This window comes from Pelophylax lessonae (genome assembly GCF_965119305.1).
Source record: "Pelophylax lessonae genome assembly, chromosome: 2".
Classification (NCBI taxonomy): Eukaryota; Metazoa; Chordata; class Amphibia; order Anura; family Ranidae; genus Pelophylax; species Pelophylax lessonae.
In genome coordinates this window covers 726,108,151-726,130,069 of record NC_138769.1, presented here as the reverse complement: position 1 = coordinate 726,130,069, position 21,919 = coordinate 726,108,151, and the positions used below count along the sequence as shown (strand labels likewise).

General features: G+C 45.5%; 1 protein-coding gene across 1 annotated transcript in view; it reads left to right on the top strand.

Moving 5' to 3' along the window:
* Positions 1 to 21,919, top strand: part of PGM2L1 (phosphoglucomutase 2 like 1) — a 145,726-nt gene that overhangs the window by 56,072 nt on the left and 67,735 nt on the right. The window contains exon 3 of the mRNA XM_082244365.1: positions 11,245 to 11,351. Coding sequence (XP_082100491.1) covers positions 11,245 to 11,351 — 107 coding nt within the window. The remainder of the gene's footprint in view (positions 1 to 11,244; positions 11,352 to 21,919) is intronic.

Here is a 21,919-nt window from a genome sequence, read left to right as displayed (position 1 = left end):
TGACTAAGGCCCTTCTTCCCCGATCGCTCAGTTTGACTGGGCGGCCCGCTCTAGGAAGAGTTCCTGGTGACTCCAAACTTCTTCATTTATGAATGATGGAGGCCACTGTGCTCATTGGGACCTTCAATGCTTTATAAATATTTCTGTACCCTTCCCCAGATCTGTGCCTCCATACAATTCCTTGGATTTCATTGCTTGGTTTGTGATCTGACATGCGCTGTTAACTGGGACCTTATATAGACAGGTGTGTGCCTTTCCAAATAATGTCCAATCAACTTACTACAGGTGGACTCCAATCAAGTTGTAAAAACATCTCAAGGATGATCAGTAGAAACAAGATGTACCTAAGCTCAATTTTGAGTGTCACGGCAAATGGGGTGAATATGTACATGTGATTTTTTTTTTTTTTTTTTTTTTTAGTTTTATTTTTAATTAATTTGCAAAAATTTCAAACAAACTTCTTTTAGACACCATTCACACTAGCGCGACTTGTCAGGCTACTTGGTCGCCCGCCATTGAATAGTACAGGACCCGTTCTAATAGGAGCGACACAAGTCGCTCCGACTTAGAAAAAGGGTCCTGTACTACTTTGGGGCGACCTGGAGGCGACTTGCATTGACTTCAATGATATGAAGTCCGTGCAAGTCGCGCCAAGGTCGCGGTGCACACTGTGCACCGCGACTTCACAGGTTGCCCCAGCAAGTCGTGTCGCGCCAGTGTGAATGGGTGCTAACTTTGTTATTATACAAACGATCTACTAACGGCCAAAAACAATTGACACTATTCTGTACTCCTACTCCTGGACCTTTGTGCTGCCTTTGATACGGTTGACCATCCCCTCCTCCTCCAAATACTCCACACCTTTGGTCTCCATGACTGTACTCTTCACTGGTTCTCTTCCTACTGATCCAACCACACCTTCATCGTTACCTACAATTCTACTTCCTCCTCTCCTCTTCCCTTCTCTGTTGGGGGTCCCCCAAGGCTCTGTTCTTGGACCCCCTCCTATTTTCAATCTACACCTCCTCTCTGGGTCAGCTGATAGCTTCCCACGGCTTCCAATACCATCTCTACGCTGACGATACCCAAATCTATTTATCCACCCCTCAGCTCTCTCCCTCAGCCTCCTCACGTATTACGAATTTACTATCAGATATATCATCTGGATTTCTCACAATTTCCTCAAACTCAATCTATCCAAAACTGAACTTATAATTTTTCCTCCACCACGTGCCCATTCCCCTGATCTCTCTGTCAATATCGATGGCACAGCTATCAGCCCATCCCCGCATGCCAAGGTCCTAGGTGTTGTCCTGGACTCTGAACTCTCCTTCAAGCCCCACATCCAATCACTATCCAAATGTTGCCGTCTCAACCTCCGCAACATCTCCAAAATACGCCCCTTTCTAACCAATGACACACCAAGACTCCTAGTTCACTCCCTGGTCATCTCGCGCCTCGACTACTGCAATTCCCTTCTCATTGGCTTACCTCTACACAGGCTATCCCCCCTTCAATCCATCATGAATGCTGCCGCCAGACTCATCCACCTCACCAATCGCTCAGTGTCCGCTGCTCCTCTCTGTTATGTCCTCCACTGGTTTCCGCTTACCCAACAAATTAAATTCAAAATACTAACAACATCTTACAAAGCCATCCACAGCTTAGCCCCCAGCTACATCACTAGCCTAGTCTCTAAATACCAACCTAATCGCTCTCTTCGTTCCTCTCAAACCTCCTGCTCTCTAGCTCCCTTGTCACCTCCTCCCATGCTCACCTCCAGGACTTTGACAGAACCTCTCCAATCCTATGGAACTCCCTACCTCAATCTGTCCGATTTATCTCCTACTCTATTAGCTTTTAGACCAGGGGTAATGAATTAAAATTCAAGGAGGTCCAGTCGCTAAAATTTTCTTTGGCCCGAGGTTCGAATCTCAAGTCTGCTATGACTCAGAAAGATGGGCAAAACAAAACGTGTCCATCAGTGTTGCTCTTAACATAAAATATGCCCATCAGCGTGACCCTTAGCATAAAATTTGCCCATCAGCGTGACCCTTCGCATAAAATTTGCCCATCAGCTTGACCCTTAGCATAAAATTTGCCCATCAGCGTGCCCCTTAACATAAAATAAGGGGCACGCTGATGGGCACATTTTGTTAGGGGGCACTGTGATGGGCACATTTTATGTTAGGGGGCACTCTGATGGGCACATTTTATGTTAGGGGGCACTCTGTTGGGCATATTTTATTTTAGGGGGCACTCTGATGGGCACATTTTATGTTAGGGTGCACGCTGATGGGCACATTTTATGTTAGGGGGCACGCTGCTGATGGGCAAAACAAAACGTGTCCATCTCGCGGCCCGGCTGGGAGTGAGCCGGGATCCGCAGTAAGGAGGGGGGTGTGGTGCGGTGCACACACAGGACGTCACTGGTTGCTGGGACACCCGCAGTCCCAGCAAACCAATGACTGATTACAGGTAGCGGCCTCGCGGTCCGGGCGGAAGCATCATACGGTCCGTCCTTGGACCGTGGGCCGCCATTTAGTGACGGCTGTTTTAGACGATCCCTAAAAACCCTCCCCTATCCTACCCACACCTAACAACTATACTTCCATTTTCTCCATCAGCCCACTGTTATTGCCTTTTGTTTCACTTGACCCTCCCTTCTAGATTGTAAGCTCCAATGAGCAGGACCCTCTAATTCCTCCTGTATTGAATTGTATTGTAACTGTATTGTCTTCCTTCACATTGTAAAGCGCTGCGCAAACTATTGGTGCTATAAAAACCTGTATAATAATAATAATAATTATTATGGGTTATTGGAAAAAAAGAATTGAATCTATTTTGGAATAGGACTGTAGCATACCAAAATGTGGAAAAAGTGAAGCGCTGTGATTACTTTCCAGATGCAGCGTATCTAAACCTGAGAGCAGAGCCTGCTTCCTTTATGTCACCCCGGGGTGTTGTGTTTTGTGCTCTGTAGTAGGTTAGGCTCTCTCTGACATTTCTCTCCTCCAGCGAGGAATTTGTTTACATTCCATAATTTGTAGAATGGTGACATGAGCAGAACCCGCCTGCCTCGTGCAGCCTTCATGTAGCGGAGCTGAGCACAGCGTGACCCCGGCATGTTTGGGTTGTGTCATTACAAGTCCTGTGTGTGGGAGAATTGTGCGCTGGGAACCGGTTACTGGTGGCTCACACAAACTTTTATTGAATTTATCTCAGAAGTGCTGTGCTAATCTTTAAACAAATATAGCAACTCACATAAGTGAGTACACCCCTCACAGTTTTGTAAACATTTTATTCTATCTTTTCATGTGAAAACACTGAAGAAATGACACTTTGCTACAATGTAAAGTAGTGAGTGTACAGCTTGTATAAGACCCCGTTCACACTGGGGCGACGCTACTTGCCAGGGCGACCTCACAGGTCGCGGTGCGCAGCTTGCACCGTGACCTCGGAGCGGCCGGCACAGACTTCATATCATTGAAGTCAATGCAGGTCGCTCCGGGTCGCCCCAAAGAAGCTCCGGACCCTTTTTCTAAGTCGGAGCGACTTTTGTCGCTCCTATTAGAACAGGTCCACAGCTTCTCTATGGTTGCCTGACAGGTCGCCCCAGTGTGAACGGGGTCTTGCAGTGTAAATTTGCTGTCCCCTCAAAATAACTCAACACACAGCCATTAATGTCTAAATTGCTGGCAACAAAAGTAAGTACACCCCTAAGTGACAATGTCCAAATTGGGCCCAAAGTGTCCATATTTTGTGTGGCCGCCATTACTTTCCAGCACTGCCTTAATCCTCTTGGGCATGGAGTTCACCAGAGCTTTACAGGTTGGCACTGGAGTCCTCTTCCACTCCTCCATGACGACATCATGGAGCTGTGGATGTTGGAGCCCTTGCGCTCCTCCACCTTCCATTTAAGGATGCCCCACAGATGCTCAATAGGGTTTAGGTCTGGAGACATGCTTGGCCAGTCCATCACCTTTACCCTCAGCTACTTTAGCAAGGCAGTGATCGTCTTGGTGGTGTGTTTGGGGTCGTTATCATGTTGGAATACTGCCCTGCGGCCCAGTCTCCGAAGGGAGGGGATCATGTTCTGCTTCAGTATGTCACAGTACATGTTGGCATTCATGGTTCCCTCAATGAACTGTAGCTCCCCAGTGCCGGCAGCACCCATGCAGCCCCAGACCATGACCCTCCCACCACCATGCTTGACTGTAGACAAGACACACTTGTCTTTGTACCCCTCACCTGGTTGCTGCGACGCACGCTTGACACCATCTGAACCAAATAAGTTTATCTTGGCCTCATCAGGCCACGGGACATGGTTCCAGTAATTCTTAGTCTGCTTGTCTTCAGCAAACTGTTTGCGGGCTTTCCTGTGCATCATCTTTAGAAGAGGCTTCCTTCTGAGACGACAGCCATGCAGACCACTTTGATGCAGTGTGTGGCATATGGTCTGAGCACTGACAGGCTGACCCCCCACCCCTTCAACCTCAGCAGCAATGCTGGCAGCACTCCTTTGTCTATCTTCCAAAGACAACCTCTGGATATGACGCTGAGCATGTGCACTCAACAGCTTGGGTCGACCATGCCGAGGTCTGTTCTGAGTGGAACCTGTCCTGTTAAACAGCTGTATGGTATTGGCCACCGTCCTGCAGCTCAGTTTCAGGGTTTTGGCAATCTTCTCATAGCCTAGGCCATCTTTATGTAGAGCAACAATTCTTTTCTTCAGATCCTCGGAGAGTTCTTTGCCATGAGGTGCCACATTAAACTTCCAGTGACCAGTATTAGAGAGTGAGAGCGATAACACCAAATTTAACACACCTGCTCCCCATTCACACCTGAGACCTTGTAACACTAATGAGGTTGCAGAGAAGGGCGAGCAAACTGATAAAAGGCATGGAGGAGCTCCGCTAAGAGAAAAGATTAGAGGAACTAAATTTATTCTCTTGAGAAGAGGAGATTAAGGGGGGATATGATCAACATGTATAAATACATAAGGGGTCCATATAGTGAACTTGGTTTGAGTTATTCACTTTAAGGTCATCACAGAGGACAAGGGGGCACTCTTTACGTCTGGAGGAACAGATCTTTATTCTCCAAATACAGAAAGGTTTCTTCACAGTAAGAGCTGTGAAAATGTGGAATAGATTCCCTCAAGAGCTTGTTCTGTCCAGCTCAGTTGATTGCTTTAAAACAGGCCTGGATTATTACCTAGGTGAACATAATATAAATGGATACTAACATTTATAGGTAATGTTGATCCAGGGACTATCCGATTGTCTCTTAGGGATCAGGAAGGATTTTTTCCCCTTGTTGGAGAAAATTGAATCCTTGCTTTGTTTTTTTTTGTTTGTTTGCAATCCTCATGATCAACTGTAGGTATGGGATTGTATGATTTTTTATTTTTTTCCCCTTTATTGGTTGAACTCATACTGGTGGCCCTCCAGCTTTTGCGGAACTACCAGTCCCATGAGGCATTGCAAGGCTGGTGGCAGTTGCATGCATGACTCCCACAGGCAGAGGCCTGTAGTTCCGTAACAGCTGGAGGACTGCCAGTTTGACACCTCTGATGTAATCTAATGACTAAACGCATAGGGCGGAGCCAGATTTTCTGACGTCATCATGTACAACAGCTGCAGAACTGGAATTTCTTCATTTGTATTCTATGTATAGATGAACAGTACCAATCCTGTTACATTGTGGGGGTTAAAGTTTTGGTTGTGACATGTTAAAGTTCATATGAGATTTTAATGATTGGGTTTATATCTTCTATAATGGAACAAGTGGGAGATTCTTATCTTTCAAAGCAGCCCGTGGTCTTCATTGGTGCCTTCAGGTGGCCAGTTGGTGGTCACGAAGAGGGGAAGAGGTGGTCATTGGACTGTGTTCAATATTTATGCCCTGTATTTTGGGGATCTGGGGTACAGTGAAGATGATCGTAGGATACAAGCAGGAACCTAAAGGTGTCTACTGTAAGAATCAAGCTTTGCTTTTGGTCATGAGAACACCCTCAAATATTCCTTCTAAAGAAAAAAAAAAAAGACCATAGTTAGTATATATTTTCGAATTACTATTGTCTGGTTTCTGGAAAGCTAATTTTTGGTGTTAAAATAGAAGTATGGGGTTTTTGATTTTTTTTTTTTTTGCTGAATCCTACTTACCTAGGTGGATGCAGCATTGGTCTGATGCTGCATCTGTCCCCCGCCGGCTCTAAGACTGAGAAGCGAGCGATCAAACACCTGTGATAGCTCAGTTCCCCGAGCAGAGAGCTGGTGACTGTCACCAGCTAAGTATTCACAGCCATTGCCATGGCACTCAAAATTGAGCTCAGGTGCATCCTGTTTCCACTGATCATCCTTGAGATGTTTCTACAACTTGAAGGCTTGAGATAAGGCCAAGTGTCACTGGGGGGAAAAGGGTTCTGGAGATTAGGGGACTCTTCAGCAAACTTGCGACCCTGTAGGTTTTTTGGAGGAAAATGATGTCAGTTGTAAGGGATAAGGTCTCTGGAGGGTGCTGGGGGTCTCTTTAGAAGGCTCGGTGCTTTGCAGAGGCAATGTGGGAGACTTGAGGGCACCGTGGGGGCGAAGGGGTTACTGTGGGACACTCCTTTGGGCAATTTAGGGGGCTGGTGTTTTTTTTGACAAACCAGATGGCACTGTGGGAGTTTAGCAGGCAATGTGGAGACTAGGGGCTCTTTGAAGACTTTGGGGGCACTGAGAGGTTGAGAGGCACTGCAGGCGCTATGGGATGTTAGAGCAGGGGTCTTCAAACTATGGCCCTCCAGTTGTCCAGGAACTACAATTCCCATCATGCCTAGTCATGTCTGTGAAGGTCAGAGTTTTACAATGCCTCATGGGATGTGTAGTTCCACAACAGCTGGAGGGCCGTAGTTTGAAGACCCCTGTGTTAGATCTACAGTAGGTTGGAGGTCCGGGAGGGTGCGACCTGGCAGTGGGCCATGGCTTGGTGTTTGAGAAGCACTGACCTAGGACACCCCAAACCCCAGGTGTTCCAGGAAAATATCGACCAACTTGGCACTAAAGCATGCCTCCACAACACACAAGCACTTTGGATGTCTCAGTGACCCTACAAGAGGTTGTGTTGCATTGCAAGATTTTCCCAAGCCATTCCACCTATTGTCTGCAGGTTCTCCTCTATATCACTTCATCAAGTTTCCTCTCACGGTTTATAGACGATCTTATCTATGGCATTTCTCTGTGGTCACCTGCTATCCTCTGTAATGTCTCTGGGTCTAACTGGTTTTATTTAGGTTTAACTTGGTTCTTTTCATCTTCCTCCCACCGGTCTGTAGGATAGAATTCTCATTCGGATTTGAACAGAGATTACACACTTTTAAATATCCAGCTTGTGTTGGCTCTGTGTTATGGATGTTGTGTTTTGGTGCATGAAAAATAAAACCAGTCTGTTCCACACAGGTATTGTATAGCCAGGCAAAGACCGAATGAGAAGAGAGTAAAGGAAAAGTCCAGGACCACAAACTGCACTGTTTATAGGACAAAGACATGCTGAAAAATACCCTACCTCCTCGACTGGCTTCATACTTGTGCACAGTAACACACCATGCAGGGGGTTCCATTCATTGTATATTGCATCTCTGTGTATTAAAGAACTGCACCTTCCATGCCCCTGCTTTGCAGTGCTCTGTCGTCAGGGAAACATTTTAGGGAAAAGGCGGATTTTCTGGCCTGTTGCGGTGTCTTGGAAGCCCATTCAAATACAGTAAAACCTTGGTTTGAGAGTAACTTGGTTTGAGAGCGCTTTGCAAGACAAGCAAATTTTTAAAATAAATTTTGCTTTGATATACAAGCGATGTCTTGATATACAAGTAGCGTCATGTATAAAAAATAAAAGAGGAGCCTCTAAAGTGTAGCAATATGGTTACATTTAATGAAGGTTCAACATTTAGAAACTCACATGGTTGATGATTGGAACAGGCACATCTAAGTATGCAGGCATCCGGGGTAAAGCTGTCCACATAGACTGTCTTCTGCACAGCCATCTTCATCATCCCTTCCCCGCTGCACTCCACGAGTGATTCAAAGCCTCACTTTCAGATCGCTCTACTGCAGGCTATTCTTCCCGGTCATGATTGAAGACCTACAGTGGTGAGAGCCGGTGGTTCAGAAGATGGTCTATGTGGACAGCTTTACCCCAGATGCCTGCATACTTAGGTGTGCCTATTTTAATCATCAACCATGTGAGTTGCTAAATGTTGAACCTTCATTTAGGCTGCATTCACATGTCAGCGTATGGATCGCGGGCAGAATCGCCGCGATTCCGCCCGCGATCCGGAGATCATTGCAAATCGCGGGACGTCTGTGCGTTGCCCGTGATTTGCAATAGCACCCCAAACGCTGAGCGATGTTGCCGCGATTTCCACCTGCCGAATCGCGGTAACATCGCGCAAAAAAAATCGCGGGACGCATTACGCCCAAAAAAGTACAAGAGCTTCTTTGGAGCGTATTGCATCCCATGATTTTTTTTGCGCGATGTTACCGCGATTCGGCAGGTGGAAATCGCGCCAACATCGCTCAGCATTTGGGGTGCTATTGCAAATCGCGGTCAACACACAGGCGTCCCGCGATTTGCAATGATCTCCGGATCGCGGGCGATTCTGCCCGCGATCCATACGCTGACATGTGAATGCAGCGTAAATGTAACCATATTGCTACACTTAGAGGTGCCTCTCATCTCTCTTATATTCTGTAGCTCTGCTAGATTTTGCTTCTAATCCCCTTGGGAAGGCTGCATATTGTGGATGGACATTTTATGGTTACACAACCAATCACATTGCTATAATCTTTGTATATAGACTATAAACTGAAGGACTTCTGGAACGAATCATCTGAGTTTTCATTATTTCTTATGGGGAAATTTGCTTTGATATAAAGGTGCTTTGGATTACAAGCATGTTTCTGGAACTAATTATGCTCGCAATCCAAGGTTTTACTGTAATTGGCCTGCTGTAAAGTGTATTTGCAAAACTGAAAATTATTTTAAATCCCATGCTAGTACATGGCTCGGTATTCAAAGTGAACTCTGCTTACCCTTCTTCATCAACATCTACTTGGACTTGGCAAAGTGAACATTGACTTTACTAAATGCACTGTCTTATGCTCTTGTATGGCCCCTTTCACACGGGCGGTGCTCCGGACGGACTCCGCCGATCCCCGCTGAGCAGGCAGATGACAGCTCCGTCTCGGCTCTTGTGTGCAGAGATGGAGGTGTCAGAGTCCCGCTCTCCTCTATGGAAGATCGGATGATAACGGACCACCTGTCAGTTTTCATCCGATCTTATCCGATCCTCCAGACGAATGGAAAATAGGGTTTCTATCTGTCCGGATTTCACGGACAGGATCGGATAGCGGTTGTGTCAGTGGAGATGTCTCCGCTGACATCCGCGGCTCCATAGGGGTTCATGGCAGAGGTGGAGGACACGAGTCACATGACTTGACTTAAGTCAGACTTAAAAAAGCAACAAAGCAGTTTTGTTAATGTTAAATAAAACAAAACCTTTGCTGACCACTGACTTTTAACTGATTTAGAGGTGAACATTGGGGTAGATCAGTAATTTGACTTGATTTGTGACTTGACCAAAATAAATGACTTGCTTGACTTCTAGCAGGGACTCGACTTGACTTGCTTGCTTTTCGCCACAGTAACTTGGGATTTGCTTGAGACTTGAAGGTAAAGACTTGAGACTTGCTTGTGACTTGCACATGTGTGACTAAAGGCCCGTACACACGTACCAATTGTTGGCCGTGAAATTTCGTCCGCCGCCCGATCAGCCGATTATCGGCTTGTTAGTATGATGCTTCCGACAACCGACTGTGACTTTTTGGCCGAACAAAATCTGGTGTGCAGGCTATAAAATTTTTGTTGGCCGTCAGCAGAACGGCCGATTGTTCCTCAGTCAGTACAGATTTCGGCCGACAAAAATCAGATCAAGACTGGTGATGCTCAGAGAAGAAAAAACACACGAAAAGTAGACCAGAACATGACATCACTTCTGAAGTTGTTTTTTGTTGGCCGATAAAATTTGTGTGCAGTCTAAAGCACATTTCAACCGACTCAACAACACTGGACAAAAGACGGCCGATCGGTCGGCCAACAATCGCTGCGTGTGTACGGGGCTTTACTCCCATGTCTGGTGCATGTAGCCATCTGATCAGGTCCGTCTGAAAAACTGGCGGACCGGATCGAAAAGCCCGTGTGAAAGGGGCCTAAAGCTGATCGTAGTTGGCCACAATTGGCTGGGGCTTGTTCTGGATTGCTTATTCAAACAGCCTGTTTAGCTTTGGTGTCAAGAACATACCCCGGCAGTTGTAACTCTGTTACCCGTGTGCATACACAGGTGCACCTCAAAAAATTAGATGATGATTAAAAAGGTAATTTATTTCAGTAATTCAATTCAAAAAGTGAAACTCATATTATTTTATATAGATGTGTTAAACACAAAGTGATATATTTCAAGCATTTCTTCTTTTAATTTTGATAAATATGGCTTAATGCTTAGTGACACCTCAAAGTTCAGGATCTCTGAAAGACAGAATATTACATAAGACCAATAAAAAAGGATTTTTTAATCCAGAAATTTTGGCTCAGTGAAAAGTCTGTCCATGTACAGTATAGAATGCACTCAGTACTTGGTCGGGGCTCTTTTTGCATGAATTACTGCATACTTTGCATGAATTACTGCATAATTACTGCATACTTTGCATGAATTACTGTATGTGTGTAACGCATCTATATATAATATGACTTTCACTTTTTGAATTGAATTATTGAAATAAGATAACTTTCTCTTACGTCCTCTGACAGTTGCCGCCTCCTCTAAGTCATCACTATTGGGTATTGACTTCCCCTCTGCAGGAGTAGCTAGGTGATGACTTAGAGGGGGCGGCGACTGTCGGAGGACTCAGAGAAAGGAATTTTACGGTAAGATTTTACAAAAATTCAGTTTTTTGATAATTTTGAGGTGCACCTGTAAATGCTTATTGGAGCTAAAGAAGGCACTTGGAGAAGCAGTAAAATGTATCCAACGTTACAGAACAGGTTTAATTGTATGTGACTACTATGAGATTTACTATGAGCTGGATACCCGAGAACCTTCACAGACACATTGTAGAATGGTGTTTGCTCTTCATTCAACCCCTGAAGTCCAGCGCCAATGTTTCCTGATCTGTAACCATCTGTGCTGTGTTTTCTGTACAGGGGATGTACCACTATCTGCAGAGATGTTTCCCTGATCTCCGTAATCGGGGCATTGTGGTGGGGTACGATACACGTGGACATGCTGCAAGTAATTGCACCAGTGAGAGGTAAGTGTCACACCTACGATACACCACCAGCCATGTCTTCTTATTTCCCTTAGGTCTGTGTTGATGGACTTTATTAACTAAAAGGATTTTGCCTTCCAATGCCAATTCATGAGATTGCAGAACTTGCTAGAAGCAGGTGAGATGCAGATTAGGAGGACAACTGCAGGTCAAATACAACTGTCAATGAATTCTAAATGATTTCACAGATGTCTCAAACAGGTTGACGTGGCCTGAAGCCCATTTTCACAGATGCTTGCAGTATAGTGTGGTAATTCTTTACAACAGCTCAGTATCTTTCAAACCGTATTCTATGTAATCCATTAGTCAGTGACCGTACTGCTCTGTGTGTTTTGTGGAACTCTTTAGTAGAATATAAAGGGCCATAAATATTATTGTCACCCTATGACAAGGGCCTGAACATGGCCCCTCATGGGGAGATCATCACTGGACATTTTACTGAAATTTGAAGATTAAAAAAGTTTGAAAATTTACTTTTGGAATTATTAAAATGTTAACCATTTAAGGACCGGGCCTATTGCTGACAATTGTTGCTTACAAATTAAAATCAGTATCTTTTGCTAGAAAATTAATTAGAACCTCCAAATACATTATTATATATATATATATATATATATATATATATATATATATATATATATATATATATATATATATATATGTGTGTGTGTGTAATCTTTTCATTTGGCTGGTTTAAAGTGTGACATAAAATATTGCAATGATTTTATTCTCAGAGACTTTGCTAAAGAAAAATGTGTGTGTATGTATATATGTATGCATGTGTGTGTATATATATATATATATATATATATATATATATATATATATATATATATATATTCAGTGCAGTGTATTTTTTTTTAAAAAAATTGTGTTTGAAAGACGGCTGCTTAAATACAGTGTGACATAAAATAGTGCAACGATTTTATTCTTAGTCTTTGCTAAAAAAAAAATGTGTGTGTATGTATGTATGTATATATATATATATATATATATATATATATATATATATATATATATATATATATATATATATCTCACTGAAATAAAAAAACCAACTAAACAGTAAAGTTACCCAAATTTTTTTTATATACTGTGAAACATGATGTCACGTTGGGTAAATAAATACCTAACATGTTGCGGTTTAAAATTGCGCACACCCTTGGAATGGTGACAAACTACGGTACTTAAAATCTCCACAAGCGACGCTTTAAAAAAATTTACGGTTACCAGTTTAGAGTTGGAGGAGGTCAATCGTGGTGATACCTCACATATGTGGTTTGAACACCGTTTTTTTTTTTTCTTTTTTTTTTTACACTGCCGCGTTAAAAAAAAAACAAATCTGATTCATTTTATTGCTGTCACAAGCAATGTAAACATCCGGGAAGATACATGTAGAAATGTGAAGCCACACTCAGATAATTGAAATCAAACCGAGTGTCTTTATTCTTCAAAAGTTATCCAGGACAAACAGACAGTGTGAGGAACAGAATATGTCCAAGGTAGACGCGTTTCACGGCTCGAATGGCCGCTTACTCATTACCACGGTGGTGGGTGCGGCTTCACATTTCTACATGTATCTTCCCGGACGGCGGATCTAGCCAGCACCAGATCGGACACACACCTGAGCGGCATTCCCAATCCCTTTCCCCTACACATCAATGTAAACATCCCTTGTGACAGTAATAGGCAGTGACAGGTACTCTTTATGGAGGGATCGGGGGGGAATGTCACATCCCCTCCCGCTCCTTGTAATAACGGCCAAGTGGCTACGCCACATCGGTTGTTATCAACTGAAAGCTGACCGTATGCAGGAAGGGGTTAAAGATTATATGAAATGTTATAAAAAAAAAAAAATCACTTGGTTTAGTCTCTCCGTTACATAATTAGGGTGAGGATACGGGTGTGTGGAGCTCCTGAGTCACACCATGGTTCACATTGTCCTGTGTCAGCGAGTTTGCACCCCTTAGGGCTGTGTGGGCAGTGATGGCCTCACACCCAGGTTTCTAAAGAATTACAGACTCCTCTGGGCAATTCATCCTAACACATTACTTCTGAATGACTATTGTTCTGTACCTCACATCTCCTGTAATCATTCTCTCATTGTATCATAGGGGCTGTTTATGAGGGAGGAATTCGCCTCCTTTTTTTTTTTATTTTCTTTTCTGTATGTCAAGTAAAATTTCTCACATGCTTTTCTATTTCACCGCTTCCATACCGGGCCAATTCTGACATTCCTCTCCTACATGTAAAAATAATTTTCTCTTTCGTTCATTGACAGACACAGCTCCTTATCTTCTTGACATTTGGGTTATACTGCCCCTTACAGGAGTAGGACACTAGGCATGAAAAAGCTTCACTACGCCTACGGGGCAGTCCCAGGGAGTATACTCCCACTCTCAGCTATAGGCACTTTTTTTTGCCTGGTCAGGAGTAAGGACTTGTTTCCTTGCTGGGCTCTCTGGTCATGGCAATTTTTTTCATTTTTAAATGTAACCTTTTCCGATCTTTATTTGGTTCCCATGAGAAACTACAATCAACTGCCGGACTTGGGTGACAGACTTGATAATCTAAATCCAGAGGGTCCCCCCAGTCTGGCCAGCGAGCGCGCACAGGCCTAAGCTCGGCGCTAGGTCGGCCGTGTGACATACCCCCACTGAATGGGGACTGGCCTGCAAATAAAACATCTCGTGAGGGCGCATATGACCTGGCTTGAGTCACAGCCTTCCTCCTGGTCGACAGCCACCCCTATTCTGATGGAGCGGTGGTCTGTCATGAGGGGTGCCCCCTCTTCCCCTGGAGGGTTTTGGTGTGGACGTGGGCCCCTCCTTGGGACCATGGGACCCTCGGATTCCCCTTCTCCCCCCCCCCCCAGCCCCTCTAAAATTTTGGTGGTCACTGTGGGACTTCCAGCCTTATTTTTTGATGGCAGCCATGCCTCCGTTATTGTGTAGATCCCCTGCCCCTTTTTCGCACTGCGGGACCATCAGGGTACCCCGTCTGCGTATCCGTGTCCTATTATGCGGGCCTCTATGGAGGGGCTCGGAGAGGGACCCCCTTGTTTTTTTGCGGGGTCCAGTAGGTGGTCCATTTGTGGGCCCTTGGTCGGCTGCCCTCCTCTGATTGTTTATGTTTTAAAAGTGAGCTTGGTATATAGCGCCCCCCAGTCCTCATCGGTCTCATCAGTCTCATCAGATCCTGAACGTTTGTTAGGGGTTTTACTCAAACCTGTTTACAGTTCCCAGGAAGGAAGGCAAGGTACGTCCAATTCTGGACCTCAAGGCACTAAACTGCTTTTTGCAGGTACAGAAGTTCCGAATGGAGTCCATTTGCACAGTAGAGGCGTCCCTACATCAGGGGGATTTTCTCGCTTCTGTCGACATCAAGGACTTCTACTGTAACATTCCAATATGTGCCGGTCACCAGCGATTCCTCCGCTTTGCCGTGGGCGAATAACATTATCAGTTTGTGGCGTTACCCTTTGGTCTCGTCTCTGTTGCTTGGGTCTTCACAAAAGTGTTGGCCCCAGCGCTAGCATTGTTGCGTCAGCGGGGGATCGCAGTACTGGGGTACCTGGACGTTTTTCTTCTGCAAGCAGAGCCTCCGACTGCTCTGATGGACAACTGGTAGATTACTCTGAGGGAGTTTGGTTGGATTCTGAACCTTCAGAAGTCTGCTCTGGTTCCATCCACAAAACTGGACTATCTGCGTCTGACTCTGGACACGGCCTCAGCCAGAGTTTTTCTTCCTCTGAAAAAATTCCAGACATTGCAGGAGGCAATTCAGCTTCTGTTGTCCAGCAGAAAATCATCCGTCCAGGCTTGCATGCGGGTGCTGGGCCTGATGGTGTCTACCTTCGAGGCGGTTCTGTTTGCACAGTTCCACACAGGATCTCTGAAAAAAAGAGATTCTGGTAAAAATGGGACAAGAATCCACGGTCTCTAGATGTGGCTTCGTTCTCTGGCACGTTGACAGAGAAAATCCTTTCTCATCCCCTGTACTGGATGGTCACCATAGATGCCAACCTGTCCTCATTGTGGTTAGGGAGTCTGGACTCTGATCCAGACAAAGTCTGATCGCTCGGAGTTCCAGTACATTAATCGGCAGTCTGGAAGCGATCAGACTTTGGATCATTCTACAATTCATCTTCAGGGGTGTCCGGAACAAATTCAATTGGATAATGCCTTGGCCGTGGTCTATGTCAATCACCGAGGGGGCACAAGAAGTATCCTGGCGGCTTGGGAAGTAGCCTGCATTCTAAGGTGGGCATACAGATTTGTTCCAACCATCTCTGCTGTACACATTCCAAGGAAGGTACAGAGGTTTGTTGCACGGTTGCGGGATCCTGTGACCGATGCCACGGACACATTCTAGTGGGTCTGGAATGGCCTTGCCGGTCTTGGTATGCCAATCACTTATGCTTCTTGAGGCCTTCCTCTCAGGGAAGGTCTGCTGTCCCAATGGCCAATCTTCCATCCTGCTTTACATTTGCTGGTTATACTAGCTTGACTGTTGAAAGCCAAGTGCTGAAGGATAGAGGTTTGTCTGAATAGGTGATTTTTACTGTTAAAGGCTAGAAAATCTACCTCTAGGAAGATCTACCGTCGTACTTGGAAGAAGTACATTGCGTTGTGTGAGTCTCTTGGGGTTCCCCCTTTTCCTCCAGCGAGCGGTTGAGCAGCACCTGGTCTTGAGTACCATCAATGGCCAGGTTTCAGCTTTGGTGGTATTCTTTCAATGTCCATTGACCACACATTCCTTGGTACGTACCTTTATCCAGGGAGTTTGACACTTGGCTCCTCCATTGCGGTCTCCATTGCCACCATGGGACCTCAATTTGACTCTGTTCTCCAGAAACCTCCCTTCGAAAATATTCGGGAGGTTCTCCTGCTTACGTTGTCCCAGAAGGTTTCCTTTCTGGTGGCTATTACTGCTGTGCACCGGGGCGTTGTCTTGTCATTCACCTTACCTGGTGGTTCACAGAGATAAGGTGGTTCTTCGTCCCTGTGCGTCGTCTCTTCCAAAGGTTGTCTCTGATTTCCATTTGAATGAAGACCTTGTGTTGCCTTTCCTTTTGTCCCAGGCCTCAACATCCTAAGGAAACTGTCTTGCATTCCCTGGATGTGGTTCAGGCAATCAGGGTGTACCTGGCAGCTACGGAGTCTTTTTAGGAAGTCAGACTCACTATTTGTACTCACTGATGGACTTCGGAAAGGGTTGGCGCTTTTGCTGCGACCATTTCCAGATTGATCAGACAGTGATTCAGGCCTATTCGAATAGGGGTCAGTTTCCTCCTTTCCCTGTTTAGGCGCACTCTACTTAGTGCCTCCTGTGCCTTCATCAGGCGTCAGTTTTGCAGGTTTGCAAGGCATCCACCTGGTCGTCTGTTGATACTTTTCCAAAGTTTTAGAGGTGGATGTGTTGGCATCTGCGGATACTTCTTTTGGCCGCAAGTTTTTGCAGGCTGCTGTTTAGAGGATCTAGTCCTCTTTGAGGGTGTATTGTTTTTTTCAGGCGAGCTCCAGTTGTTTATGGTTGAGCTCCATGTTACCTGGGTGGCTACGGTTTAGCCTTGGGAATTTTTTCTTGCTGTTCCCACCCCTCATGTTTGACACTGATTTGGGACGTCTTAATGGTCAAGAAGATAAGAAGCTGTGTCCGTCAATGAACGAAAGCAAAAATGGGATTTTTGACTTACCGTAAAATCCATTTCTCTGTTCATTGACGGACACCGCACCCAGTCAGTTAGCCAGTGAGGAGAGAGAGGGGGCCGGGCAGGGCCGAACTTCAGCTCCATGTCTGAATGGGCACAGGGAACTGTGCGTTGGCTCGGGTGCCCCCATAGCAGGCTTCTTGCTGTGGGGGCACTCAACAAGAGGGAGGGGCCCGGAGCAGTGAAGAGAGACCCAAGAAGGGGAGGATTGGGGCTCCTTTGTGCAAATCCACTGCACATAGCAATTAAGTATAACATGTTTGTTATTTTAATACAAAAAAAAAAAAAACTAGTCTTTACAACCACTTAAAGCAAATGTGTTTTTATGAATCTCTTATAAAGTTTCCTTCCTGGAGATTCTGCCAGTAACAGCACTTCCTCTTGTATGCTGACAACACTAAACCACTTCCTTGTCACACTGTTATGTGAGTGCTGCAAGAAACTTTGCAACAGATTGACAATAACGGATTTCCAGGAGACAATTGTATGCAGTAATTAAGTATGCCATACATACTAAACCATTGCTCCCAACTGTCCCTGATTTGGAGGGACTGTCCCTGATTTGGAGCAAAGTCCCTCTGTCCCTCTTCTCTCCTCATTGGTCTATCATTTTGGTCTAATCTATATAGTTGTATATAAAATGCACTCCTTATCTATCAAAAACCCAGTGCTAAACCTTTCATCCAATTTCTAAATTGCTGCATTTGTACATTTTAAAAGCCAATATAAAGGAATAGTAGTGGTAAATTCACCTTTGAGGGGGTGTGGCAGGGGGTGTGTCCTATACCTCCATACTTTTTCTAATAGTTGCCTCTTGTTCCCATCTCAAAATGTTGGGAGGTATGCTAACCTAGATTTCGGGTTTGCATACACATTCATAAAGGAAATGAGCTCTCTAGACCAGCCTTTGTCACCCTGGGGTGCCTTGAGGTTTCTTTAGGGGTGCCTTGGCGAAATGGCTTAACATTGTATACAAGGCAGCAGGTGGAGGAAGCCATCCTTTTAATTACACAAAGCCACAGCTTTTCATTGTGCACCAATACGACCTTCTAGCTGCCAACCTCCTAACGACTAATGCAGTGGTGTATTTTGGTTTTGTGCTGCCCTAGGCAAGACTAAAATTGGTCGCCCCCCCCCTCCCCCATGTAAATTTTCCCCACTCCTTTTTTAACGGATGTGACTTCCTCCAAAATTGATGGACTACAAGTCCCAGCATGAACCCCTGAGATCTCACGAGAGGGGGGTGAGAGGGGGTGGGAGAGAGGTGGGGGGTGGGTGAGGGAGAGAGAGAGAGGGGGGTGGGTGGGGGATAAAAGAGGGGGGTGAGAGAGAGAGGCAGGTGAGAGAAAGAGAGAGAGGGGGATCAGAGTGAGAGGATGAGAGGGGGGGGGTGATAGAGAGAGGGGGATGAGAGAGAGGGGGATGAGAGAGAGCGAGAGAGGAGGTGAGAGAGAAAGAGGGGGGATGAGAGTGAGAGAGGTGGGGGGGATGAGAGAGAGAAAGGGGGGGATGAGAGAGAGAGAGGGGGGATGAGAGAGAGAGAGGGGGGGATGAGAGAGAGAGAGGGGGGGGGTGAGAGAGAGAGGGGGGGGATGAGAGAGAGAGGGGGGGGATGAGAGAGAGAGGGGGGGGATGAGAGAGAGGGGGGGGATGAGAGAGAGGGGGGGGATGAGAGAGAGAGGGGGGGATGAGAGAGAGAGGGGGGGGATGAGAGAGAGAGAGGGGGGGATGAGAGAAAGAGGGGGGGTGAGAGAGAGAGGGGGTGAGAGGGGGAGGCGAGAGAGAATGGGGGGTGAGAGAGGCGGCCCTAGCAACCAGTGGCCAATAGAGTCTCAGGTGGAGGGGGGGGGGTGGCTTTTTTGCTGCCCCCCTGCAAAGTGCTGCCCTAGGCCTGGGCCTTGTTGGCCTAGGCCAAAATACAGCACTGGACTAATGACCTCATCAGCTAATGAGGAAGATGTCAGTTGCCTTTATAGACTTCATGTTTGACCCTCCCCTGCCTCCCTCCATCAGCTTTGGGGTCACATTAGCTGAGTGATGGAGAAAAACTGAGGAAGAAGAGAAACATTGGAATACTAGTCAGTACCAGTTTGCACCTCTAACGTTGGGTCTCCTACGTGTGTGGATGTTGCTGCATTATGTAAAACTATTAGAATAGTGTTTACATTTTAGGATGGGACGCCTCAAGACTGTGCATGTTTTTAAAGGGTGCCTCGAGACTGTCCATAATTTTAAAGGGTGCCTTGACTATAAAAAGGTTGAGAAACACTGCACTGGACTGTGGCCTAGGCACAGATAAGAACTGCGTGCACTGCAAGATCTTCATCTGCTACCGAAGTCCTCCTAGGACTGTGATCAGAAATTGCTGATGTTTCATAAGATTTCTTTGTAAGGTCGTCTTATCTGCAAACCAAGTGTCATTTCTTAGAAACCTTGCTGAGCTCATTGTGCAAAGGCTTTTACCTCTTGTGTGTCAGGAAGATAAGATTTGTATGTATTTTCGTTTATAGATACAATATGAAGCACAAGAGAGCCTTTTTAAATACAATTCTGTCATTACCCCCCAAATTATCCTGAGCAGATCTCTGTAATAGAATAGGTGATGATATTATCCACACGGACCCGTGTCTGCTATCTGCATGCTGTCATCCCATCCTCCATCTCTATAATAAGTCGCGCTAGCTTGAATGATGGAAAATAAAGTCCATATGTATCAGGATCACAGTATTCAAACAGGCTCCCTATGGGTATACGCTTACCAGAAATGGTAAATCAAAAGGCAGGTTCTCTAAGATAAATCTCGTCCCCTTGATAGCAGACTGGAAGCAATATTCTCGCGTTGATTCAACGGTATTGGATAAAAAATATAAAAACGCAATAGCGTAAAACCCAACACAAATGGAGGAAACTTAAAACACCAATGTGAGTGAAAAAAACTGGATAAAAGTGTGTGAAACTCCACCAGTGTAAAATTCAAAATAATCAAAAGAAATAAATAAAAATTGCTCTTGAGTGGGACACCTATAGGTACCCCTTACCAAAAATAACTGGAAATACGTGCAAAACATATGGGTGAGGTGCAATCCTATAACGGCTGGTGTCGCCTCTTACCACAATAAAGAGAAGAAAACGCCAAAGTGAATGGGAAATCTTAAGTAGGTGTCCTCTGTGTAAATAACCACCACCAATAAAGCTCGCCTCTTACCAGATAGTAATCAGATTGGGCCAGATTGTGTAAACAAAAGAATCAAGCAAGATGAGATGCCAGCCTTCACCAGTGAGATTTGCCTCTTACCCAAAGGGAATGATCAAATCGCCTGTGAGAATGATGAACTTCAGGGGACCTGCAGTGGAATCCTGGTCGAATAACTCCAAAAAGGGCCAAGGAGATCACCACCAAATGAAAGAGAAGGCGCTCTCCTCCTCTGAGAACTTCTCCCTCAGCTCCTGGGTTTTACGCTATTGCGTTTTTATATTTTTTATCCAATACCGTTGAATCAACGCGAGAATATTGCTTCCAGTCTGCTATCAAGGGGACGAAATTTATCTTAGAGAACCTGCCTTTTGATTTACCATTTCTGGTAAGCGTATACCCATAGGGAGCCTGTTTGAATACTGTGATCCTGATACATATGGACTTTATTTTCCATCATTCAAGCTAGCGCGACTTATTATAGAGATTCTGTTTAGGGTGTGGTCACACTTGAAGTTGCTGCTGTTTCCTTCCATTAGCGCGGTTAATACCTTTTGTCATTTATCCCATCCTCCATACCTACTAGGGTGACCACATTTCCAAACTGCCATTCACAGACACCCCTCCCCCTCACTAGTTTGAAGGGATAACCTCTTCAATTCCAAGGGGTGATGCTGGGACCTATAGTCCTTCACATTTGGTGGGGGGGGGGGGGCACATTCTCCAAAAGCGAAAGGGCTGCAAGTCCCAGCATGAACCACTGATATCTAAGGCTAGCCATACACTATACAATTTTCTTGATCAATTTTCCTTTAGATTTACCAAAACTATATAATATGAGGTCAAACCTAAATACTTTCAATTTGTATGGAATCAGGCTGGCCCTTGCACTTCACAGTTTAAGGTAAATCTAAAGGAAATCGAACAAGAAAATTGTATAGTGTATGGCCAGCCTAAGGATGTGACTCACGCCACAAAAATTATAGGTCTACAAGTTTCAGCATTAACACCTGAGATCCAAGGGTGTGACCTCATAGATTTTACAGTTCCATGCTGGGATCTGTAGCTCTTTACTAGTTGGGGGGGGGGGGTGTCACATCTTCAGCTCTGAGTCGTTCATCCTGAGACCTGTAGTTCTTCACTTTTGGGGGGGGGGGGGGGGGGAGTCGCATCCCCCAAAAGTGAAGGACTACAAGTCCCAGCATATCACCCCTGAGATCTAAGGATGTGTCCTCCTCCCATCCCTCTGAGATTGTCATCTGTCCTCTGCTGCCAGCTCATCTGCCGTCCTCTCTGCAGTCACTGCCTCATGACACACATGGTGTTCCATCCATCCCTGGTGCCTGGCCTCACCTCTGCGTATTGAGAGTTGCTCTCAAATTGTGGCAGTTCCCTTCCCTCTGAGAAAGCCCCAGAGAAGATTGAGGAGGAGGTGGGTGGAGCTAAAGCACTAGGCCCGGAGGAGAAGGAAGTTAAATCCTCCTCCGCTCTGAAAGCTGGGACCTCGGCCTTGCTCTGTGGTGACGTAACGTCACTGACTATTAGATGGCAGGCGGTCCTAGCAGCCAGTTCGGGCAGTGAAGAGCCAGCACTGGAACAAAGTGAAATGGGTCTTGGCCAGCCAGGACAAGTACTGTCAGTGAG